The sequence below is a fragment of the Conger conger genome, chromosome 9 (genome assembly GCF_963514075.1).
Source record: "Conger conger chromosome 9, fConCon1.1, whole genome shotgun sequence".
NCBI classification, from domain to species: domain Eukaryota; kingdom Metazoa; phylum Chordata; class Actinopteri; order Anguilliformes; family Congridae; genus Conger; species Conger conger.
Genome location: NC_083768.1, coordinates 57,046,739 through 57,073,475, shown reverse-complemented (window position 1 = coordinate 57,073,475; position 26,737 = coordinate 57,046,739). Strand labels below are relative to the sequence as shown.

The window sequence follows — 26,737 nt, the reverse complement described above, 5'->3', positions numbered from 1 at the left end:
AACACTGACTGCAAAAAAAAAACATTCTGAAGGAACCTAGGCCAGTTTATATTGTCCTTAGCAAAAAGTATAGATGCACTCTGCTTTGGCGTATAAACCAAATGTCGCTGTGACCAACGACATGCAATTGATGTGGCTGGTTGCAGCGACATTTAGTTTATACTCCATTGCAAAGGGTGCGTCTATACATTTTGCTCAGGACAGTATAAACTGGCTTGAATCCTTTGAAAAATATATATTTTTGCAGTCAGTGTTCTAGAGGTCCACTGCATTGAGTCACCAGTAGATAGATAGATAGATAGATAGATAGATACTTTATTCATCCCGAGGGAAATTTTAGATTGTAGTGTAGTGATTGTGACATCAGCATTAGACTGTCCAGTTACAATAAGAACATTCTAACCCCATATTTGTGACCTCACACCTAAAAAGATTAAAGAAATGGAAAAATGTACCATAGACATCTGTTTACAAAGGACACAGAGTGCTGTGTGCTGAGAACAGTGTTGAACTTGAAATCGTTTAGTCAGCTGTAAGGCTCCTCAATTACCATGTACTTAGAGCCGCCGACCAGAACACTGTACTGTACATAGTGAAATTCAAATGCATTGCACATTGAGTTCTTTCCAGGGAAACTAAACTTGATTTTAAATTCCAATCAGACACCCGAATAGCTCTGCGTGTTAATTGTGTGCATGTACAAAGCCACTACGTGTGAGATCAGCAGATGATTATCTGCACCATATCCAAGAGCTGAATATAAAAATAGCTCTGGAGTTTGCTGGATGCACACCTCGGTTATAGAGGAAAAGTGAGGTGATTTTCACAACCCCTGTACTCTGTGATTCTCTGTGCCGGTGTGCAGATGCGGCAGCCTCCCCTGCCACGCTTTTAAGCGGCTCTTCATTATACGATCTCACACTTTCTGAAGCTGCGGCACACCCGCGGTTTGCTGCTGAAGGTGCGATCCAAACACTTTCATCTGGTGGAATGTGCGACGGAGAGGGGTCACCGTGTCGTTTTGTTGTGGTTTAGAGCGGAAACCAATTACCAGCGCGCCACCGCTAACACATACACACACACACACACACACACACACAGATCAGGCAAGGGCCACCCTTCCATTTGCCTATGACATCACAAGGGGTTCACTGTGATGTCACTGCTTGTGCCTGTCTGGGACAGCGAGGCGGGCTTTATTTGTTTGTTTATCTTGAGAAGTAAACCCCCACAATGCAACGGGGTGTCACGACAAGCCGAACATGCCCTTCGACTAAAAACAGAATTTGTTCCGGCACGCCGAGTCCCGAAGGCTCCCTTCCAACGCCTCCAGTTATCACACAACACTGAAATCTCATTTACACTCACGACTGCACTGTGCTGGGGATTTTTACAGTCTGAGGTGGCTGCATTAGGAATACTGGAGCGTGATTGGGTGACGTGAGGAACGTTTGTCTGTTGCTGGCACAGCTCAGGTTCAGAACAGGGGTTCGACAGGGGGCTCAAGGGGCAGCAATCCGATTCAGTCAAAATGTGTCTGTTTTGTTATGAATCATGGCAAGAAGTGTCCATAATATTGTGCCGGTTTGCTCTCTTATGCCGGTTTGCTCATCACTGTTTATGTTTTCTGATTTATCCTCATCGTCACCCATGCTATTGCTGTCCCTCGTAAACGTAAACTTTGGTTGTGTGTATACATTATCACAGGATTGCATTAGCTGGAACATACGTAGATCCTTTCTTATTACATTGGATCACTTTGGATTTGGAAATTTGTGATACTGACACCTATCATACCTATCATGTGGAAGAGGTGAGCACCCTCCTCCTCTGCATCTTGTCTGAGAGGGAGGTTGTGTGATCTCCGTGTGTAATGCTGTAGTCAGTGTACCACCATGTGTCCGCCATCGCGGGGAAAAAAAAGACACATTTCCCCCATCTTGTTTACACATGTCGTTTTTATAAGTGCCTCTTTTAAAAAAAAACAAAAAACAAATCAACATCGACGATTTGCATTCTGACCAACCAACAAAGCGGAAAAGTGCGAAGTCACAGGCTGACTGCAGTGGACTGAAGAAGCGGAGTGAAGAGGAACCCAAACTGAAATCATGCCTGGCCAAGTGGAGTCGGATCGCTCCCGAGCGTCTCGAAGGAGGGCAGTGGTACCGGTGACCGCCCAGGGGTACTGCTTGGACCGGATACCCCCACTGTCCCCCTACTGGCTCTGACCAATGGGAGCGCGGGGGACCCGGAAGGTTCCAGAACCTCCCCAGTGTGCTACACATAACTAAAAAGGGGTACGGGTCACATTTTCGTTGGGGCCAGGCAGGAATGCCCCGTTGTCCCGGCGACGTCTCTACGACCCGTTCACGACCCCTCCAAAATCACAGTCCCAGAGTTCAGCAGTGCCCTGCCTCTAGGTGCAAAGGGGGAAATGGAAACACCAGAAGAAGTCTCAAAAGAGGGCCTTTCAGGGGAGAAGAATTAAAAGAGACAAAGCGCTTTAAAGAGGACAACCAGGCGTAAGCGTGAAACCGCCATTTCCCCCCGTCTTCCCGCCATTTTGAGTGGCTCAAGGTTGCGGGGGTTTTTCTCCCACAGCTGTATCATGTCGTACGGCATACTCCGCAGTGTCTCTGATTGGAGGGGTGGGTGGGGGTCCTCAGCTGTCAATCATGTGTTGGGGGGACGAGGAGGAGAGGGGGGAGGGGCCCAGGTCGAGCTTCCGGAACAGTCCCTGGAGCTCTTTCACCTCCTGCAGCACCTCCTGCGCCTCCCCCCACACCGTCACCGCCTCCTTCAGCAGCTGCTCCGCCTGGCCCTGGCCCTGGGACCCCGCGCCCCCCTCCCCCTCCCCCTCCCCCTCCGGGGGCTCCGGAGACCTCTCGGGAAGCTTGCGCGGGACGCGGTCGCGCGGCGGGCCGTCCGTGCGGCGGCTGAGGATCTCCATGGAGACGCAGCGGCTCCGTTCGGGCACGGCCGGCGGCCTCTTGCCGGGCTGCGGGGTGCGGCACTGTGGCGCCTCGGGCCGGAGCCAGTCCTGGGACCCCTCGCTCCGGCGGGGCAGGCTGCCCGACTTCGCCCTCTTGCGGGCCGACGGCGGCCGCAGCCACGGCGACAGGGAGGGGTCGCCCATGTCGCCGTCGGAGGCCTCGGCCGGGCCCCGGGGCCCCGGGGCGGCCCTGTCCTCCTGCGGGAGGAAGTCCAGCGTCAGCATGCCGTCTGAGGTGGAGGCCTGAGGGAGGGAGTGCTCTTATACATCAACCAGAAAATCAACCACCGGCCAACCAATCAACCATACCTTCAATCAGCCAACCAACCAATCAACCATACCTTCAATCGGCCTCCAACTAATCAACCAACAATCAACCATACATCCAATCAGCCAACTACCCAATCTATGGTTAGGGAGGGCAAAGTGGAGCTGTAGAATGTAGACCGCTGTGTGTGCACGTGAGCTCGCCAATAGATTTCTCACAGAAAACGTAATTTGTCCACTTTTTTACTTTACAGTAGAGGTGATCAAACTTACAATAACTAAGTGCTAGTGTGTTCTAAGCCTTTACTGGTCCCTGTACGATGTTAGCATGATGTAGCTAGCATACGCGAATAGCACAAAGCCATACAATTTGCTTTTTAACGGCACTTGGTCATTCGAACGATATAAATAAAAGCATTCGATTAAGTTCGACGGCACCGGAATTTTCTGTCGTAGCGTCCATAAATGGCAAAAGTCCCACCATAGGATTTATTTAAATCTTTAAAAGTTATACATTTTCTGAATCGTCATTAATTCATCTTGTTTCTATCAGTGATTCGGCGTGATCGGACAGTTCTGTAGCTATGTAAATGACGTCAGAAGGATACATCACTGTTATTTGCTACCTAAACTTTGACGCACGCTCGAGAGCGTTAACATGATTGAAGTCTGACATGTCTATTGTCAAAATCCATTGAAACTATGAAAAAGTAACCAGGGACTTTGGACTTATAAGGCCGGACATACCGAGTACCCAGCAAAAATATTGACCTGGCTACAGTCACACTTTTGACAGTTCGAACTGCCACCAACTGCCATGTATGAGCGCGTGAAGTAAACCAGCAAAAGCTATTGTTGTGTCACCATTTTCGAGCTCCATATACGTAAAGAATGGAATGGCAGTGAAATCTGCCTGTTTTTCGGTGCCGTCGGGGTCCAGCATTTAACATTGATGGAATGCTGGTAAAATGAGCGCTTAAAAGCCACAAAAACAGTCATTTTGTCACATTAAAATTCAACCTAAGCAGAATTATTGTCCACCACACGTTAATTTAAGGTTAAACTGAGATAATAATCGTAATATTCATGTTGATTTCCGGAAATAAATTTTTCGGTTGTCCTCCCTACTATGGTACCTTCAATCAGCCAATCAACCATACCTTCAATCAACCAGCTAACCAATCTACCATACTTTCAATCAGTCAACAACTCATCCAACCAGACAACAATCAACCAATCAACCATCCCATCATTCAGCCAACCAACCAATCAGCTATACCTTCAACTATTAAATTAATAAACAAGACCATATAATTTAATATATCATACCTTTAATCAGCTACCTTCAACCAGCCAACCAATCAATCATACCTTTAATCAGCCAACTAACCAATTAACTATACATTTAATCAGCCAACCAACCAATCCTCCATACCTTAAATTATTATATTTAAAAACAAGACCATATAATTTAATATTAATATCCTATCCTAACATTCTCTCTCTCTCTCTCTCTCTCTTCATTCCTCCACCTCAGGGTATAGCTTGCAGCCAGCTGATAAAGAGTCTATTTCAGAAAGCTCTCCAACACACTTCTGTCACAGATAACACATCCACATTCACACACACCTCAGCTGTCCATCCAGAGCTGTCTGTGATGTCACTGACACCTCATTGAATGAAGAGGGACCATGTACTCAGAGAGACTGCCCACCCAAACATTAGCCAATCAGAGCGCCAGAAAGAGACAGGTCAGACACTAGACAACCAATCACTAGACAGGCTGACTAATGTCTGGTCACAGCTAGTATCAGGTGTCGGAATCATAACCTGACAGGACCATGAGCCTAACCATTCAGGGTGATGTAATGGCCTTAGATAAGTCCACCCAGGGAGATGGGTTTTTAAGGCAACATTACATCAGTTCCTTCCTCGAGAAAATCGTGATCTTGTGTGGGCGGGGTTCAACTCTGAGCTGGTGATTCAGACCAGCTCAACCCGTTGACCCTACAGCATAACGCCGACAGAACACTTGGCTGGAACCAATCAGATTGCTGGGGTGGGGATGAGGTCACAATGAAGTCTGCCTGAGAAGTTCCGGAGACAGAGCAGGTGGGCGGCGGGGGTTTCAGTTATCAAAGGAAAGAATGCAGCGCTTGAATGTCTTGTGTTCTACAGAGGATCTTTGTTCGTGGAGGTGTCATGTGACTCGTACCACGGCCAGGAGATGCCCGCGGGTGGGCAGGCGGCGGGCGTGGGGGATCTTGGGCCGGTCCCGTGTGGGGTGGGAGAGGGGACTCTCCCTTTCCACGGTCACCTGGAGAGGTGGGGAGACAGAGAGAGAGGGGGAGAAAGACTGAGAAATAGAATTAATATTGAGAGAAAGTAGGAATAAAGAGAGAGCGAGAGAGAGAGAGAGAAGGGGGAGAAGGAGGGGGAGAGTGGGAGTATGAAAGTTAGGTCATTGACCATGTCCTTCTCAGTTTATTGATCCCACTCTCAGGCTGCAGAGCACCTAAACACACCTATAAGCCTTTCTTATTGGCTCTCCCAGCTGGCTAATGGCATGGACCCAAAACACTGTTTAACCCTTTGAAGAGCAGAACTTCATGGCATTCTATCACCAGTAGTGATTGTGACATCAGCATTAGAATGTTCAGTTAAGACAGGGGTGCCCAACTCCGGTCCTCAAGGGCCGGTCTGTGTACTGGCTTTTGTTCTGAATATTGGTGAGAATATAAAATATTAACCTGCACTGTCAGTAAATGTAATGACCATTTCACTGGTTTCTAAAGCAGTGGTGGTCATTTGTCCTTGGAGAGTTTTGGAGCTTGGATGATTATTCTTTTCACTTTTTTGGGGGGGTTCTCAAATCTAATTCAGACTCAAGAACCCAGACGAGGTGAGTCAGCCGTGTATTGAGCCGCACACAGTCAATCATTCGAGAGCCGAGTAGCAGGGAACGTCAGCACGCCCAGCAGCTCACCAAGGACAAGACCCGATAGCACACGTCTGAAAAGCCCATTTCTCAAATAACTATCTGACCCAGGTCTGGTCACCTCACACACCGAGCTCACGCAGCTCCACTCCCGCATCACATCCGCTGCCCCACGGGCTTCTGCGAGTTTACTGAGGTGGGTACAGTGGTGGGTTATTACCCAGCAGGCCCGTGGTGGGTGAATGGGGAGGGGGCGTAAGAGCCCGGGGCATGTTGAGACTCAAGAGTCTGACTCAGTGTTATTGTTCAGGTTCACAGCGGGGCAGAGTCTGACTCAGTGTTATTGTTCAGGGCACAGCGCAGTGGCCAGGGGAGACGATGGCATCTCACCGCCGCCACTGAGACGGGGGAACAGAACTACATATGAGGGAGGGAGAGTGTGTGAGAGAGAGAGAGACCGAATGAGAGAGAGTGTGTGCGTGTGTGTGTGTGTATGAGAGAGACAGAATGAGAGAGTGTGTGTGTGTGTGTATGAGAGACAGAATGAGAGAGTGTGTGTGAGAGAGAGGGACAGAATGAGAGGGGTGGAGGGGTGGGCAAGATGGAGGGAAGGATGAGGTGGGTCGTACTTGGTCCAGGGCGCGGGAGATGGATGGAGTGAGGGATGAGGAGGGTTGTACTTGGTCCAGGGCGCGGGAGATGGAGGGAGTGAGGGATGAGCTGGGTTGTACTTGGTCCAGGGCGCGGGAGATGGATGGAGTGAGGGATGAGCTGGGTTGTACTTGGTCCAGGGTGCGGGGGATGGAGGGAGTGAGGGATGAGGAGGGTCGTACTTGGTCCAGGGCGCGGGAGATGGATGGAGTGAGGGATGAGGAGGGTTGTACCTGGTCCAGGGCACGGGAGATGGATGGAGTGAGGGATGAGCTGGGTCGTACCTGGTCCAGGGCGTGGTTCTTGGCGCGAGTTATGGCCACGTTCAGGACGCTGATCCAGGACTCCTTCTCCTCCGGACTCACCGCCAGGAACACCAGGTTGGGAACCTGCTGAAAGACAGGAGAGGCAGAGATAAAAGAGAGAAAGAAGGGATAGAAAAACAGGAGGAGAGAGAGAGATGTCAGCATAGTGGTGTTGTCTTAAAACCACGGTCAGAAGAAATCCTCTTTTCTGTTTCTCTGTGGGCGTGGCGGCCATTTTAAAACATGAATCCATTCTCCGGCAGAGCTCACGCTCGTCCTTGGAGAGCCACTGCTGGTGAAAATGAAAAGGAAATGAAAGCTGTTGACTCACCTCGTCGGCACCGCAAGCAGACTGCTGCAAAAAACTTGTGTTTTAGTCTCATCATGAGACTGCAAATCGTGTGTGATAAGTGACAAGTGATATTTTCTTGTCTCGTTCGCAAATCTTGAAATTAGTCAAACTTCCTCCCCTCACTGGCAATCTTATTTAGCAAAAATATCATAGAAATTAGTGTAAATATGACACTAAAATATTTTGGATTCACAGAGGTGGGGGGGTGTGTGTGAATGAGTGACTCGCTTCACCTGCACTCTTAGAATTTAGTCTTGGAATTAAACTTAAAATCTCCTCACAAGTAGAAGGTATTAGCTTGTCTAGTTACTGTTTGATTGACAAGTGATATTTTCTCATATACCGCATTGGCAAATCTTGAAATGAGTCAAACGGTGGCGCTGGCAATATGTTTATCTTATTTGGCAAAAAACTAATATAAATAAGACTTTTAAGCGTGAGTATAAGACTAAAACACTTGTTAAGATTGACTTACTGGCTATACTGAATATCATGGGAAAACACACAGCGGCAGAACCAGTGTCGCCCATAGTGAACACTGCAGCCTTGATGAGCTAAAATCGAAATGGAGCTCTGTGCGTATGACATCATTCAGTCCACCCGCGCAAAACACTACAACCCACCAATGGGAGGCTTGCATAGGCATGATGGTGAGGTCATAATCCCACTCCCTTGGCAGGGGGCCTGATTGGCTGGCTGACATGAGGTAGATGGTGGTGGGGTGGGGGGGGGGGGGGGGGGGGGGGGGGGGGGGTGTTCTAGCCCTGATGCTCTCAGGGAAATGTGTGGTTTTGAATGTGGCTTTAAATAGAGAGATTTGTTTCAGCTCCTGTTTGAACACCTGTGCTCACACTGCACAATGCAACTTAAGCAAAGATCAGCGAATACTGTGTAGGAAAGTTCAGTATGCAGTCTAAACCAGATGCATGCGCACGCACGCACATACACACACACACACACACACAAATCCCAGCAAATACTTTGTAGGAATGTTAAATTTGCAGTCTAAACCAGATGCACACACACCACACACACACACCCATGCACACACACACAAATCTCAGGAAATACCATACAGGAAACTACAATATGCAGTCTAAACCAGATGCACACCACGCATGTACGCACACACACAAAACTCTGCAAATATTTTGCAGGTAAGGCCAATATGCAGTCAAAATGCATGTGCGTGTGCACCCCCCCCCCCCCACACACACACACACACACACACACACACACCTGCACTCAGGTCTTCCCCTGTACACATACACACACACACACACCTGCACTCAGGTCTTCCCCTGTACACATACACACACACACACACACACACACACCTGCACTCAGGTCTTCCCCTGTACACATACACACACACACACACACACACACCTGCACTCAGGTCTTCCCCTGTACACATACACACACACACACACACACACACACACACACCTGCACTCAGGTCTTCCCCTGTACACATACACACACGCACACACACACACACACACACCTGCACTCAGGTCTTCCCCTGTACACATACACACACACACACACACACACACACACACACACCTGCACTCAGGTCTTCCCCTGTACACGTACACACACACACACACCTGCACTCAGGTCTTCCCCTGTACACATACACACACACACACACACACACACAGCCTGCGTTCAGGGTGTTCCCAGACTGACGCCTCCCTCACACACAGGGGGCTACAGAGACTTCGGGCTGATGTCAGGGGTGATTTCAGGGATTTTAATCCCACGTTTGGGAATTGCGTCATTTTTTTCCCCCCATTCCGAACGGCAGCGTTGACAACCGGAGCTTGTTTGTTGCCTCCAACACAACAACCCGTTCTTTCCCATTTGGGTTCCAATGAGAACATTCTGAACGACTTCTGCCAAAACGAGAGGACAAGAAGCAGACCAGAGGCTCATTTCCTTTATGAGGCAGACATGTAGACCACTCTTCCAGTGTTTTTGGGATGGCGCCTAATGTCGCCGGTCAGTGACACACCACCGCGGTCTGAAGACCGTCCCTTCAGACATTACCTTCACTCGCTCCTCTGCAGGAGTCCCCGAAATCTAGTATCTCTCATGTAACACCTCAAGAGTTCAGTTCCAAAACGAGAGATCCACCATTTTAAAAAGGGACAAAATGATTGCTCACATAAAAAAATTCGGTAATTTTGAAAAGATATTGGCTATCTTTCAGTCCCCTACTTGCTGAATAATCTCATTTTTGAAGATTGAATCCTCTTTATTTTGGAGATATTGAACTTGAGACAACATCCTTTCCCCAGAATCTATATCTCATTTAGGAGCCTAACTCTTTGCTTGTATCTTGAACTTCATGCTGTATTTGTATCTTCATCAAGCACTTTAATGTTGTACTTGAATCTCCATCTCGATGTAGTTCTTTACCATAATCCTAATCATGCCTCACTTCTAGTTTAAGACATGCCATAACTTTGCTGACTTAGCCTATAGTTTCCACGTGAACTGGACTGGATGTTCATGGCTACAGATAACTGAGAACTGAAACTTTATGAGAATCGTGGCTTTTCTGACCAGTGTTCTGCAGAGTGTTCTTAGAGTGCGCTTATTCTACGTCGTTTTGGATGAAAGCATCTGCAGAACCAACGCACTGCAGTTCTGGGAGGGGCTTTGTGTGACACAACCGGGCCTGGGTTTAATCAGAGGCACACCCTTTATCTCTCGCTCGCTTTCACATGCCAAGAACCTGTCTGCAGAACAGTTCGGCGATCAGAACATTGCGCTGCCGAACGCTGTTCGCGAAGGACGGAAACGGCTCTTCAGTGTTCATGTGCCAGTCACAGCCGAGGACAAATGTGCTCGGGAGAACAGGGGGGTCAAACTCTGGGCTTTTTGTTCAGACTGATGAAATTAAGGCAGAGGAGAAAAACACAGTGTAGCAGAGTCACCGTTCCTGGGCTGTTTGTTCCAAACAATTAAGGGACAAATGAATTAATCCATGAAAAGGAAAACACAGAGAGGACACTTGGGCTTGGATTCCGTCGAGATTTGTCCTTAACTCTGACACTGACAAACACAAACTGGAACGTTTTTTTTGTGATTGTTTTCGTGGCTTTTTTGGAGTTAAATTTTTACTGAACGATGGCATTAAATCTGCAGTTGGGTGGATTGATTTTGGGCAAACAGTTTTGTTTAGGTGAAGATGAGCGCGGCTGATAGGTGGGCCTCCCCCAGTTTGACCAATGAGAGTAGCTGACACAGGTGGCCAATGAGAGTGGATTGCAACCTGACCAGATTGGCTGATAGAGGCAGACCTGGCCCGGTTTGGCCAATGAGAGTGGGTGACACAGGTTTGCCGGGCCAAGTTTGACCAATGAGAGTGGCTGACAGGTTGGCCTGGCCAAGTTTGATGAATGAGAGTGGCTGATATAGGCAGACCTGGCCCAGTTTAGCCAATAGATGAAGGCAGAGCTGTGAACCCAAAGAGGAAGGAATGACCTTGTGCCAAAAGGCTGAGGGAAAGCAGCACTTCAGAGAGGGAGGACACTGTGTCCCTTGAGACACACATTTACCTTCTACGGACACGATGAGGTAAACTCACTCATCATAAGTGTGACTGTCATCACCACATCTATGAGAAAAATTCCAATTTGACCCTGTCAGTTTGACACAGGTTTGATTTCTTGTTTGTGAGCTCACTGATTATTGTTTGTTCTGGGGCAATTTGCAATTGATTGTATATTGTGTCGTTTTCTTATGGAACTGAACGGTAATTTATTAACTGGAGGTGGGAGGAGGAGAGGGATGATGAGGAATGGAAGAAGAACAGAAGAGGGGGATGAGGAATGAAAGAAGAACAGAAGAGAGAGGGATGATGAGGGAGGGTGCCTGTTTCTCTTGTTCCAGGAAGAGTGGTGGATTTATCGCTCGTTCTGGACTCCGTCATTCTGCTCTGATTTACGGTCCCATGAAGTAACGGATTTTCCAAAAAACCCCGTAACCCCCATGTTCAGCAGTCACGCCTCCCTCAACAGCCACCACAAACTCAACTTCTCCTGGAGGGCTGAGACCTGCTGCTTTTCCACCCTCCCTTTACCTGGGAGTCGGGTGTGAATCAGCAGCACGAATTACCCGAGAGGAAGGAAAACCAGGGCTGGACGCCGTGTCCCAGCAGATTAAAAAGAACCCAACAGAGTGCGGGTAGATTAAGGCTGTGCTCAAACTGGCAGCCAAAATCCTTCTTTTTTCTGCCACCGCATTCATAAGTGGTTTGGGCAGCCTGTAGCGTAGTGGTTAAGGTAAAGGACTGGGAGACGCAAGGTCAGTGTTTCTAATCCCCGGTGTAGCCACAATAAGATCCTCACAGCCGCTGGGCCCTTGAGCAAGGCCCTTAACCCTGCATTGCTCCAGGGGAGGACTGTCTCCTCCTTAGTCTAATCAACTGTACGTCTGCCAAATGCCAATAATGTAATGTAATTTCTAGCGTAGTTTCTGCCCCCTGGATTCACAGCACACAGGTTCTGCTCCGGGTCCCTCACACCCCTGCTGCTCGTGACTGAAGCGCTCCAGCGAGCATCCTGTGGGCTTCCTCTTCATTTCAGCCACGATGACTCACCCAAAAGAATCCAGACTCCAGAAATACAGGGCAAATACAGCTACCTGTGTAATGATTAGAGCACTACTCTGGTTTCAGTGGCGAGTACTACGAAACAAAGTCAGTATGTACCATATGCAAGTACTACGTATGTAAATACATTTTACAACCCATTTGAGAGTGCTTAACTCTGACATCGAAATAGTTACCGAATAAATATCTGACATTTATTCCAGTAAATACTGGATCATTAATGGCATGTGAAGTAAAAATGACCCAAAAAGAAAGGGAAAAGCCATCCGGACCCCTCCCGGTTCTGGAAACAGAACGTGGATCAGCTCAGACCCATCCCGGACCCTTCCCCGGTTCTGGAAACAGAACGTGGATCAGCTCAGACCCATCCCGGACCCTTCCCGGTTCTGGAAACAGAGCGTGGATCAGCTCAGACCCGTCAGAATCAGACGGGAGCACAGAGACCCGGTGGGCTCGGACCTTTCAGAGGAGAGAGCACAGCCCCTCAGTTCCTGTGAGGGTTCCTTCTGTGGCGCTCACCGCGCGCGTGTGCGTGCGACACCTCTACCCCCGCGAGATAAACACGCCGCGGCCCGCCGCGCGGACGGGGCAGACCGCCGTCAGCCGCGGGATTACAGACGGGCGGCTGAGAGGGCAGCCCAGCGTAGGTGGCGGAGGTGCCCGGGGGGGGCGAGGACCCCAGGAGCCGCCGATCAAACTTTCTCACCAGAGCGTCAGAGTGTGAACGGCAGCAGTGAGGAAATATTTTAAGCGCCGCACGTCACCACGGTAACTCCCCCCCCCCCCCCCCCCCACCCACAACTCTGCCTGTTGTCATAGCGACGCGCTGCGTTTTGAAAGACGCACTGACCGACGCACTGACTCTGAGGCCTGGCAGGTGGCTCCTCCCCAGGGGGAAACGCAGGAGAACCGGGTCAGTCTGAGGGGTCTCTGCCTCCAGCCCACACACGTTTTACAGCAAGCAGGCAATCATTAATTTCCTTTATTTACGAGGATGGTGTCACGTTTCAGGTCTGTCTCGCCATGTTTTATGTTTATTCATGTTGTCTTAGTCACGTAGTGTCTTCATGTATTATGTTAGTCTAGGTTCGTCATGTTGTTTAGTTTATTTCTTGTTACGATTTATTTTCTCGTCATGTCTAGTTATGTTTCGTTACGATTATATTACCTTGTTATGTTGAATGGTTATCGTCTTAGTTTCGTTTTGTATTATGTTTTGATTTATGTTTATTGTTACGTTAACTGGTCGTTGTTTATGCATACACTTTTACATGTCTTTCCGCAAACCTTGCGTTCCGCCTTTTCTCTCTCGCTCCTTCTGTCATTCACTCCCTAATTATTTCCATTTGTCTATTTACTAAAACGACTAACGCTAGATCAGGATTGGGTAGAAACTAACAAGACTAATCATGTGTTCATGTTACCTTACGTTTCTCGTGCATGTCATTTACTAATTTACTAATGCTAGGGCAGGATAGGTTTATTACTAACGATTACTAATCTCCTTGTTAAACTTGTCATCCATCGCACCTGTTTTCCATTTCCTTGCTACGCTCTAACTAATTGTCTACACCTGTCTACACCCGCATTTATAGCCCAGTCACGCAACTGTTCTTCGCGAAATTGTCTGCCTCTTGAACTCCAAAGCAACTCTTGAGCATTTACTATTTGATTACACGTTACGATCCAAGCCTGTTTACTGACCATAGTTTATTGATTTCTGTTTTGTTGACCCCCGCTTGTTTTTGACCACGTCCTCGCCTACCGTCTTTGTACTTTTGCCTCGCTGATTGTTTTATGGTTTTGACTTCCGCATCGCCCTCGACTACGACTCTGCCTGCCGTCCGCCTGTACTTCAGCCCCGCTGACAGCTCTCCTGCTACCGGACCTCCCTGCACGTCTACCGACTACGAGTTTGCCTCTTCCCTCGGCACCGTGCTTTTTGTTTGTTTACTTTTTGTTTGGCTGGATCTACGTGTATGGACTTTGCTTGTGTTGACTACTCTCCTGGGATTCGTCCCGAATAAAGCCCTGAGGGGTCTTTATATTACTATTGTTTCTGAGTCGTGCATTTTGGGTCCAACCCCCACGCACCCGTCTCAGAACAATTTCGCCAACATGGACCCGGCTGACTCAACCGCCATGTTCTACGCACTCCAGGAACAAGGCGCCATTGTCCAGCAACACTCGCAAGGAATCTCCGAACTTCGTCTGGAGATTCGTGAGCTGTGTGCGGAGATGAGGAGACTCGCCATCGCGGTCCAGCCACACCCACTGGAGGAACCTGCCAACCTGCCTGCACCTCTACCCTCCCACCCCATGGGAACCTGGCAATTCCGGGAGCCACAACAACCCCCCCCGGAGAGGTTCGGCGGAGAACCGGAGAGATGTAAGGCGTTCCTGCTCCAGTGCGACTTTGTGTTCAGGCAGCAACCTCAGACCTACAACAGCGATGACCGCCGGATCGGCTACGTGATGGGAGTACTCAAGGGGAGAGCCTTGGACTGGGCGACAGCTGTGTGGTCCGGGGGTTCATTCCCTCCCCGGTACCTGGAGTTTGCCGAGGAGATCCGCAAGGTTTTCCAGCATGCATCCAGTGACCAAGAGCCATCCCAACGTCTGATCGCCCTTCGCCAAGGCAGGAGAACTGCGGCGGACCATTCTATCGAGTTCCGTACTCTCGCGGTAGCCACCAGCTGGAATGATGCAGCGTTGGCTAACCTGTTCCTGGCCAGCCTGAGTGAAACTCTCCAGGATGAGTTGGCGCGACTGGAACCTATTACTGAGTTCGACCCACTCGTCCGTGCCACCATCCGTTTGGACAACCGTTCCAGACAACGCCGGACTGAGAGACTGGTCCCACCCGGCCAGCCATACCCCAGGCGAGTTCCAAGTTCCCGACCTGAGGAGAATCAAACCGAAGGACTCGAACCCATGGACCTGTCCCGTGCCGGTATGAAGATCTCAACCGAGGAACGGGCACGTCGGAGAGCTACCGGTTCCTGTTTCTATTGTGGGAGGCTGGGACACACCCAGGTTCAGTGCACCTTCCGATCCAAGAGATCTGTCGAAGTAAGAGCGCTCGACAGACATGAAGGGTCTGCCAGGAAGGACCATCGTCCCTCACTTTCTGCTATGTTGATTCTCCCCGACAGAACCATCCAGGTTAATGCGTTGGTGGATTCCGGAGCTGACGCTAACCTCATCGATGAAAGAATGGCCATGGAACTGGACATCCCCACCCTCCCACTACCCCATCCCGAGAATGCTCGGTCTTTGGATGGAAAGACCTTTTGCCGCATGACGCACATCACCAAACCCATCCAACTGATCATTTCTGGGAACCATCATGAGATGATTCAGTTCCGCGTCATCAGGTCCCCTAATGATCAGCTCATTTTGGGATTACCCTGGCTCCAGAGACACAATCCCACCATTGACTGGAGTTCATGCCTGATTCAAGCCTGGAGTCATGAGTGTCACCAATCCTGTCTTCGATCCGCTCCTGCACCAGCAGAGGGTGCACCCAACCCACCACAAATCCCCAAGCCCACCCTGGAGAAGGTGCCCACCCCTTACCATGACCTTGGCACGGTCTTCTCCAAGACACAGGCACAGACGCTTCCCCCTCATCGACCCTACGACTGCGCCATCGAGCTGCTACCCGGTTCCACACTCCCCTCAAGCCGGCTATACAATGTCTCCAGACCTGAAAGGGAGTCCATGGAGAAATACATCCGGGACTGCCTAGCCAATGGACTGATTCGCCCATCCTCCTCACCTGTGGGCGCCGGATTCTTCTTCGTACAAAAGAAGGATGGCTCCTTGCGTCCCTGCATTGACTACAGAGAGCTAAACAACATTACGGTAAAAAACAAATACCCTCTGCCCTTGATGGACTCCGCCTTTCATCCCCTACATGATGCCACCATTTTCACCAAGTTGGACCTACGCAATGCCTACCACCTGGTTCGTATCCGAGAGGGTGATGAGTGGAAGACCGCCTTCAATACCTCCCTTGGACACTTTGAGTACCTGGTCATGCCATTCGGCCTCACCAATGCACCTGCCGTTTTCCAGGCACTAGTGAATGATGTTCTTCGGGACTTACTGGGACGCTACGTATTTGTTTACCTGGACGACATCCTTATCTACTCCACCAATGCCAAGGAACATGAAACACACGTCAGGCAAGTTCTCCAGAGACTGTTGGAGAACAAACTGTTCATTAAGGCGGAGAAGTGTGTCTTCCACACAGACACGGTCGAGTTCCTGGGCTTCATCCTGGAGAAGGGACAGATCAGGGCGGATCCCAAGAAGATTCAGGCGGTCACTGACTGGCCTACGCCTTCCACAAGGAAACAACTTCAACGCTTCTTGGGATTCGCCAACTTTTACCGCAGATTTATTAGATCCTACAGTCAAGTGGTCTCCCCCCTCACCAAGCTCACGTCTACTGCCATGCCTTTCCGTTGGGGTCCCGAGGCGGAGGGGGCATTCGTCAAGATTAAGAGACTCTTCTCCTCCGCTCCTATCCTGGTGCACCCCGATCCCACTCGCCAGTTTGTGGTGGAGACTGATGCTTCCAACACTGGGGTGGGAGCCGTGCTTTCGCAAGTTTCTTCCTCTGACAATCGGCTGCACCCTTGCGCCTTCCTCTCCAAGAAGCTCTCACCAGCAGAGAGGAATTACGACGTAGGGAACCGAGAACTTTTAGCAGTCAAATTGGCTCTGGAGGAGTGGAGGCACTGGCTGGAGGGATCTGAGAAGTCTTTTATCGTCTGGACCGACCATAAGAACTTGGCATACCTCCAGACGGCCAAGAGACTGAACTCACGCCAAGCTAGATGGGCGTTGTTCTTCGGAAGGTTCAACTTCACTCTCACGTACCGCCCGGGGTCTAAGAATGTCAAACCAGATGCCCTGTCCCGACAATTCGACACCTGTCCTGAGCGTGAGGCGCCTGAGAACATCCTCCCGGGTTCCTGCATCGTTGCTTCCGTAACCTGGAAGGTTGAGGCGGTGATCCAGAGGGCTCTACGGGAGGAACCCGATCCCAGGTCCAACCCGGGAACACGTCTCTACGTTCCCTCTGCTGCCCGGACACCGGTGCTCCAATGGGCTCACTCGTCCCTCCTGTCCTGCCATCCCGGCTTTATCCGCACCTTGGCGGTGCTTAAACGAAAGTTCTGGTGGAGCTCCATGATCCCTGACACCAGGCGCTTCATCAAGGCTTGCACCACCTGCGCCAGAAGCAAGGCCTCCCACCAAGCCCCTGCTGGTCTACTCCAACCGTTGCCCGTGCCCAGCCGACCCTGGAGCCACATTGGGGTGGACTTTGTTACTGGACTTCCCCCTTCCGAAGGTAACACCACCATCCTCACCGTGGTGGATCGTTTTAGCAAGGCAGCCCACTTCATCCCCCTACCTGGATTACCCACCTCCAAAGAGACCGCGGACGTACTGATAAAGGAGGTGTTCCGCATCCACGGAATCCCCGCAGACATTGTATCCGACCGGGGCCCACAATTCATTTCCCAAGTGTGGAAAGCCTTCTGCCTGGCCCTCGGTGCCACGGCCAGCCTCTCATCCGGCTATCACCCCCAGTCCAATGGGCAAACCGAGAGGGCCAACCAGGATTTGGGAGCCGCACTTCGTTGTGTCTCAAACCAGAATCCGGCTTCATGGAGCAAGATCTCTCTTGGCTACCAACCTCCACTGTTTCCTGACCAGGAAGCCGAGATCGCCGTTCCCTCCCTCGCCACCCACATGAAGCGCTGCGCTAAGATCTGGAGGGATGCCAAGGCCGCGCTTTTACGCACGGCAGACCGTAATCGGCGCTTCGCGGATCGACACCGCACACCAGCTCCAGCCTACAAACCAGGTGACTCCGTTTGGCTGTCCACTAAGGACATTCCCCTCCAAGCCACCTCTCACAAACTGCAACCCCGCTTCATTGGTCCCTTTAAGATCCACAGCATTATTAACCCATCCTCTGTTAAACTGTCACTCCCTGCTTCACTTAAAATTCACCCCACATTCCACGTTTCATGTATTAAGCCTGTATCCTCTCACCCCATTTGTCCCCCCGATCCCCCACCCCCTCCCCCCCGCATCATTGATAACCACCCTGCATTCACTGTGAAAGAGCTTTTGAACATTCGTAAGAGGGGCCGTGGTGTGCAATACTTGGTTGACTGGGAGGGCTATGGCCCTGAGGAGCGTTCCTGGGTCGCTCCCAGTCTCATTCAGGACAAATCGCTCATCAGAGACTTCCATCGTGACCACCCTGATAAATTCCAAGGACCGCCAGGAGTCGGTCGTTAAGGGGGGGGTCCTGTCACGTTTCAGGTCTGTCTCGCCATGTTTTATGTTTATTCATGTTGTCTTAGTCACGTAGTGTCTTCATGTATTATGTTAGTCTAGGTTCGTCATGTTGTTTAGTTTATTTCTTGTTACGATTTATTTTCTCGTCATGTCTAGTTATGTTTCGTTACGATTATATTACCTTGTTATGTTGAATGGTTATCGTCTTAGTTTCGTTTTGTATTATGTTTTGATTTATGTTTATTGTTACGTTAACTGGTCGTTGTTTATGCATACACTTTTACATGTCTTTCCGCAAACCTTGCGTTCCGCCTTTTCTCTCTCGCTCCTTCTGTCATTCACTCCCTAATTATTTCCATTTGTCTATTTACTAAAACGACTAACGCTAGATCAGGATTGGGTAGAAACTAACAAGACTAATCATGTGTTCATGTTACCTTACGTTTCTCGTGCATGTCATTTACTAATTTACTAATGCTAGGGCAGGATAGGTTTATTACTAACGATTACTAATCTCCTTGTTAAACTTGTCATCCATCGCACCTGTTTTCCATTTCCTTGCTACGCTCTAACTAATTGTCTACACCTGTCTACACCCGCATTTATAGCCCAGTCACGCAACTGTTCTTCGCGAAATTGTCTGCCTCTTGAACTCCAAAGCAACTCTTGAGCATTTACTATTTGATTACACGTTACGATCCAAGCCTGTTTACCGACCATAGTTTATTGATTTCTGTTTTGTTGACCCCCGCTTGTTTTTGACCACGTCCTCGCCTACCGTCTTTGTACTTTTGCCTCGCTGATTGTTTTATGGTTTCGACTTCCGCATCGCCCTCGACTACGACTCTGCTTGCCGTCCGCCTGTACTTCAGCCCCGCTGACAGCTCTCCTGCTACCGGACCTCCCTGCACGTTTACCGACTACGAGTTTGCCTCTTCCCTCGGCACCGTGCTTTTTGTTTGTTTACTTTTTGTTTGGCTGGATCTACGTGTATGGACTTTGCTTGTGTTGACTACTCTCCTGGGATTCGTCCCGAATAAAGCCCTGAGGGGTCTTTATATTACTATTGTTTCTGAGTCGTGCATTTTGGGTCCAACCCCCACGCACCCGTCTCAGATGGTGGAAAATATGCCTTCTACCAAATGCCATGTGTATCGCTGGGGGATACTCCCTGTACTGGCCTGACTGTTCCCTCATTAACCAGAGCTTTCGACTAAAGAACTGGCACTTTTTAAATGGCTTGGTGGCAAACTTGAGTTTTGGGAGAGTCTCCTCACCACATGCACTCTCCTGGACCCAGGAGTGTGTGTGTGTGTTTGTGTGTGCATGTGTGTGTGTGTGTGTGTGTATGTGTGTTTGTGTGTGCATGTGTGTTTGTGTGTGCGTGTAAGGGGATGGGGTGTGAACACATAAAACTGATCCGACCAATCCAATGTCACGACGTGAGCACACAAACACGATTGGACCAATCGGACGTCACGATGTGAGCACACAAACACGATTGGACCAATCAGACGTCACGATGTGAGCACACAAACACGATTGGACCAATCAGACGTCACAATGTGAGCACACAAACACGATTGGACCAATCGGACGTCACGACGTGAGCACACAAACACGATCGGACCAATCAGACGTCACAATGTGAGCACACAAACACGATTGGACCAATCCGGCACTGCAGGACGGACGCTTAGCTCCCTGACCCACAGACGGGGTGGATTTGGTCAGAGGGCACCAAGGACAGTTCACGCCTGGCCTGCTGTGCCTGGCGTTTGCTTGTGCTAACAGCAGAGATTTTCATCCTCTCCGCCCTGAGCCTGCCTGCTTTTAATACTGTCAGCAGCACAGCCTGACCTGCGCCCGGTGTTCAGCATCGCACCTGCGTCACATGACCTTCCGTACCGCTAGTTATTCTGTTAGCTATGCGCTTAGAGCCATATTTCACTTCAGCATGACACACATGCGGTAAGAGTGAATGCTCACGCCATCGGCTGTCCCTGCTGACCGCTAAAACTATTCATTTTTGGAAAGGTCACAAAAATGAATGGGACCCAGACAAATACGCCGGTGTCATTAACAGTCGTCAAGGACAGCTGATGTTGTCAGCATTCACACTATGCAATTAAAATGGGGTACACGCTCCACTGTATTTACTTGCGTTATGACAAAGTGAAGCATCCCTTTAGCCCTTTAAAGTGTGAGGTCACAAATGCGCGATCAGAATGTCCTTAACTGAACATTCTGATGCTGATGTAACAATCAAACTTTGCTGACAATTGAAGGCAAAGTTCTAGAACACTGAAAAAAACACTGAACACTGGACACTGAAGTGTCCAATGGGAGCGTGACCTGCCCGGTTGCCGGGCGGATGGGGCTGCTCACCGGGTTGCCAGGTTGGCGAGAGCGCAGCAGGGTGAACTTGCTGTGGTTCCTCTTACTGCGGCTCTTGGACCGACGCAGCTCCTCCGAACGCTCGTAGTCCGACAGGTCCACCACCTCCTGAACCCGCTTCTCATCCTTCACCTGAGGAGACACACACACACACAGCGATCACCTCAGCTCTGTATACACAAACACACTCATACACACATACTCACACACACACACATACACACATACTCATACATACACACACACACACACACTCATACACACACATACACACACACACTCATACACACATACTCATACATACATACACACACACACTCATACACACACACACACACACACACTCATACACACACACACACACACACTCATACACACATACTCACACACACACACATACACACACACACTCATACACACATACTCATACATACATACACACACACACACTCATACACACACATACACACACACACTCATACACACATACTCATACATACATACACACACACACACTCATACACACACACACACACACACACACTCATACACACACACACACACACACACACTCATACACACATACTCACACACACACACTCATACACATACACACACACACACACACACACACTCATACATTCATGCTGCACACACACGTGCAGAGCGCACGTGGACATGTCAGCAAACACACAAGTCTCATTAATATTTAATCACCACTATAACCACACAGCTACAGCAGTACAGGGGCAGTGCAGGGTTCAGGTCAGACGGACGATGTGTATATGTGTAGCACACGGAACTTAAACGGGAAGTAAATTCTAAACATATATACAGTATGCATCCACACGTAAACACTGTTACACATTGTCACGGGATATAAATATGCACTGCCCGTGTCATAACGGCATAACATGCTCATACGTGTACTGTAAACACGCACGGCTGAAGAAGCCTGCGCCTCCTCTCATTTAGACATGGCGTCTCTCCCCATGAAATATTCACAGAGCCTGACGCAACGTGCGCCTGCATCCGAAGAGCACTTTACAATGCTACAAGGAGAGTATCCGCAGCTATATATAAACACCTCGACAGTGTGTGTGTGTGTACGTGTGTGTGTGTGTGTGTGAGAGTATGAGAGAGTGTACGTGTGTGTGTGTGTGTGAGTATGAGAGTGTATGAGTGTGTGTGTATGAGAGTGTGTGTGTGTGTGTGTGTGTGTGTACGTGTGTGTGTGTGTGTGTGTGAGAGTATGAGAGTGAATGAGTGTGTGTGTGTATGAGAGTGTGTGAGAGAGAGAGTGTGTGTGAGTGTGTATGTGTGTGAGAGAGTGTGAGAGAGTGTGTGTGTGAGAGAGAGTGTGTGTGAGTGTGTGTGAGTGTGTGCGAGAGAGTGTGTATGAGTGTGTGGGACAATCAGGCCATGACACAGACAACCCTCTCAGGTGTGAGTTCTCACATGTCTTAACTGAACATTCTAGTGCTGATCACTACTCGCGACTGAAAGCCGTGGAGTTCTAAACCACAACACTTCAGCCAATGGTGTTACTTAACCAAAACACTTCAACCAATGGTGTTATTAAACCACAACACTTCAGACAATTCTAGTGCTGATGTCACAATCACTACTTGCGACTGAAAGCCGTGGAGTTCTAGAACACTGACTCAGAATTCTGAAGATTCTGAACATTAAAAATGACTTTCCCAGGACTGGATATCACATGGAGGCACGGTGTTCTTCCATCGCCAGTGGCAACACCTTCATGATTAATCCTTGCCTCACGTTGTGTGGAGGATCTTTAAGCTGAGTGTTATATGGATTAGTACTAGTGACGCTCTACAGACATCTCTGCAGACGCTAAAGGTGCTAAAGAATCACGCTAACCGACCAATCGCCAATCACCCACTCCACAGGGGGGGGGGTGTCACCCTGAAAACCAAATTCCAAGCAATCAAAGCTCTCTCTCCTCTCTCTCTCCTCTCTCTCTCTCTCTCTCTCTCTCTCTCTCTCTCTCCCCGTGTGCGTGACTAGCACTGGCTCAGTGCTGGGTGTGAGTAAAGAGTAAAGAGTTCAATGTGTGGAGCGGTCCCTGGTGGCCTGTGTACGCAGACGCCCATATGCGTCACACACGCACACACACACACAGGCATACGCACACACATACACACACACACACACACACACAGGCATACACTCACGCACACACACACACACACGCACACACAGGCATACGCACACACATACATACACACACAGGCATACGCACACACATACATACACACACATGCATACATACACACACACAGGCATACACACACACACACACAGGCATGCACACAATTTCATACACACACACGCATAAAGACAGACACACACATAGACACACACATGCACAGACATACGCATAAACACACAGGTGTTATGAAGTGTGCCTGTGCTTCTGGAAGCCAGGTTATTAAAACACTTCAGCCAATGGGGTTATTAAACCACAACACTTCAGCCAATGGCATTACTAAACCACAACATTTCAGCCAATGGGGTTATTAAACCACAACACTTCAGCCAATGGCATTACTAAACCATAACATTTCAGCCAATGGGGTTACTGAACCACAACACTTCAGCCAATGGGGTTATTAAACCACAACACTTCAGCCAATGGGGTTACTAAACCACAACACTTTAGCCAATGAGGTTATTAAACCACAACACTTTAGCCAATGAGGTTATTAAACCACAACACTTCAGCCAATGCCGTTACTAAACCACAACACTTCAGCCAATGGCGTTATTAAACCACAACACTTTAGTCAATGAGGTTATTAAACCACAACACTTCAGCCAATGCCGTTACTAAACCACAACACTTAAGCCAATGGCATTACTAAACCACAACATTTCAGCCAATGAGGTTATTAAACCACAACACTTCAGCCAATGGGGTTATTAAACCACAACACTTCAGCCAATGGGGTTACTAAACCACAACACTTCAGCCAATGGGGTTACTAAACCACAACACTTTAGCCAATGAGGTTATTAAACCACAACACTTCAGCCAATGGCGTTACTAAACCACAACACTTTATTACGGCAAAGTATTCAGGAAGTAGGAATAATTAAATCTGTGTTCTAATGGCCACCTCTAGTCTCAGAGAGGTGTCAGAACTACCCTGAAATGCAACTCTGACAGAATGTTCCAGACTGTTTTCATTTCATAGTTCACCTTCCAGGATTTCCCCTTAATCCAAAAAAAATAAAGAGAAACGCAGAATGCTTTCAGTAACGGGCCCGTAAGGGAAAAACACACAGGGGATAAGGTCAGAGGAAAAAGTCCATTCTCCTTTTCCTGCTCTCAGACGGGATTTCCAACCAAGGAATTCCAAACCTCCGTCTATGCTGGACGGCTGTGCGTGGCTTGTGTGTTTTTTTGTGTTGGGATAAAACATTCAGCTGCGGACGTGGATTTTTCCGGAATAACCGAGAGTGAGTGCTGGTAGCTTGTCTGAGCTAGAGCTGGTAGCTGGGAGCTGGTAGCTGGGAGCTGGGAGCTGGGAGCTGGTGTGAACTGGTCAACCAGCTGTACCAAAATCTATCTTTTTCAGCAGGGTAGCACAGTGAGAACTTCACATGATCCTTGGGATTCTGGGAAGTGGGAGGACTGCTAACACAATTCTCAGAAAACCCCCGAATAAAGACAGGAAGGTGGCCTCCATTGTAATTTTAAACACAGGCTGGTCTCTGACAACACTGTCTGCGTGTGTGTTCGACCGCTCTGACTTTAGGAAATTCCCGTCAAATGAATGACAGTAACACTGTGTCACCACTAGATGGCGACAGGTCTGCCAGAGCGTCTAAAAGGTGCCTGCTTTGTTTTGTTTTTGTTTGTGTTGTGAGCTGTGGTCACCCGTGTTTTTAGAACCAGTGAGTAAATAATTAGGCCATCCAGTGTCAGACGCAAGGAGGCGCCACTTTAAATAATACCAGGGTCTAATTATTTTTACTTGATTCTGGGAACATCAACGTTTACGTGAGAGCAGCTTCCCGTTGTACTTTTTTTGCTGACATGGTAGAAATGTCAATTTATACGAAAAAGTGCTTGTATTAACACTTAATTTTCCCCATCTGTGTTATCATACCACTTAAGCATTGCTGAATTCAAACACTGACCGCGACAAAAGTAATGACAATCCAAATTGGCATCAGCACGAGCAGTGTAAGTTTGTAAAAACTAACTTTGAATCATAAGTTAATAATTTAAAAGAAAAAGTCAATGAATAAACTTTCCCTTTAACGGATGCATTCCTGTTAAACACTCTGAGCTACATTCTGCATGAAAGGCACTATATAAATAAAGCTATTATTATGTTTCGTTTTATTATTATGATTATTATTATTGTTGTTATTATTATTATTATTATCTGCTCTGCTTGCTCATTTTATTGGCATAGCCACCTCGATACAAGTAAACAAAGTAATGCTAAATAAAGCCCAGCAGTCAAGAAAATCTCGTTTTAATGATAGTAACACGAATCTGGCCAAAATACAAACGGAACTGTGCACGCCTCGCCTTTTTCTGATTCTAAGCGGGAAGTGTACGGACGTCCCCGTGAACTCACCTCTTTCTCGGAGATGTACAGCTGGTCCCCCTTCAGCACCACGAAGCGGTTTTTCCATATCTCCCGAAAAATCCCTTTACCGCAAAATTTGCGAATCCAGCCGGTTTTATCTGGCTGCGACGGCGGCTGCTGGGCATCCTGCGGTCCCTGCATGTTTCAGAAGAAGGGGCGAAATAAAAGTTAAACGTTTCGGAAGCACTTCACTCAACGGGCAAACGGGGCAGAGACTTGACTCCGCCTGACAGATCTTCCGTTGCAGCATCACACTCCTCGCGCGCGATGCACACGCCAGGCCAGTGCACACATCCGCGCACGTGCACCACCCGTCCAATGTGTTTTAACAGTTTGGATCAATATTATATTGTAATTAGGGCGGAGCTTGACACGAGACTATAAAGTGCTGCGCCCAAGCCAGAACGCCACAGTGTGCCACTTACAAACGTAAAGCTATTAAAACCAGTGGTGTGTTCTGAAACACACTACTGCTACTAACGCACAAGAGATTCTTTTAAAAACCCTCACCCAAACATTTGAAAGGGAAACTTTGGACGCAAGAGGCATGTGGTAGAAACGGCGCGCAGCACAATACATCCAGGCGTAAGCTGACGAGTCCTTTTGACACTGTGAATTTGTCACGATGAGATTTTGTCAGTAGCTTTGCGTAATGAAAACGCCTCACCTAGTTGAGAGACCAAATCGTCGATATTAACATCGCGTCTGATTCATGCTTGTCACGAATAAAGCGCTCGTGCCCGAACCGCTGACAGAATTACGTAAAATCCGTGCAGGCGCAATGTTATAAAATCTCACCCGTTTGGCCAAGTTGCTTTTCTTCATTGTGCGGGCTGTTTGTACTAGTGGCGATTCGTATCCCCCCGGTGTCTCCCAGGTTCAATCGAATTTCTTTAGAGGTTTATTATTTTTTTCCTTGGCTGTGATCACAGGTCAGTCGACGAGCGACGGGATTCATGTATTTTTGTTTGGCAAACAGCTGTAACCACATTGTGTCCCATCGTCAGGCTGTTTCCTTTCATCGAACTCCCTCCCGTTTCGCCCGCAGTCTTTCCTCCCTCGCGCCTCTTCCTCTTTCGCCAACGGCTCTGCGTCTCCGCTCGCTCGCGCACTGGTACTCCGAGCTGAATTGGCACTTTCTGGTCACTGTGAGGCTATTGCACCCCCACCGCAATTGGGTCCCCTCCCTCTCCCCCTCTTTATCTCTCTCTCCCTCTTCCCCGTCTCCCTAGCAGAACTTGGGGGCTCTC

At 48.9% G+C, this 26,737-nt stretch overlaps 1 protein-coding gene across 2 annotated transcripts; it reads right to left on the bottom strand.

Annotated features, from left to right (window-relative positions):
• Positions 1–1,940: 1,940 nt before the first annotated feature.
• Positions 1,941–26,737, bottom strand: plekho1a (pleckstrin homology domain containing, family O member 1a). Of its 2 annotated transcripts, XM_061253542.1 has the most exons (6): positions 26,286–26,737; positions 25,476–25,622; positions 20,848–20,988; positions 7,133–7,237; positions 5,469–5,576; positions 1,941–3,235 (listed from the first exon to the last, which is right to left on the bottom strand). In XM_061253542.1, the coding sequence occupies exons 1-6, from the start codon at positions 26,310–26,312 to the stop codon at positions 2,663–2,665; spliced, it is 1,101 nt and encodes a 366-aa protein (XP_061109526.1). In that variant the 5' UTR covers positions 26,313–26,737; the 3' UTR covers positions 1,941–2,662. The 2 variants fall into 2 exon arrangements, with proteins under 2 accessions (XP_061109526.1, XP_061109527.1); XM_061253543.1 differs by lacking the exon at positions 1,941–3,235 and having other exon boundaries at positions 4,393–5,615; positions 6,827–7,240; positions 26,286–26,729.

Coding starts and splice junctions, on each gene's coding strand:
- plekho1a (XM_061253542.1), bottom strand. CDS start 26,312: ATGAAGAAAAGCAACTTGGCCAAACGG. Junction 25,623..26,285: donor AAAGCAACTTGGCCAAACGG/GTGAGATTTTAT, acceptor TGAAACATGCAG/GGACCGCAGGATGCCCAGCA. Junction 5,577..7,132: donor AGAACCACGCCCTGGACCAG/GTACGACCCAGC, acceptor CCACCTCTCCAG/GTGACCGTGGAAAGGGAGAG.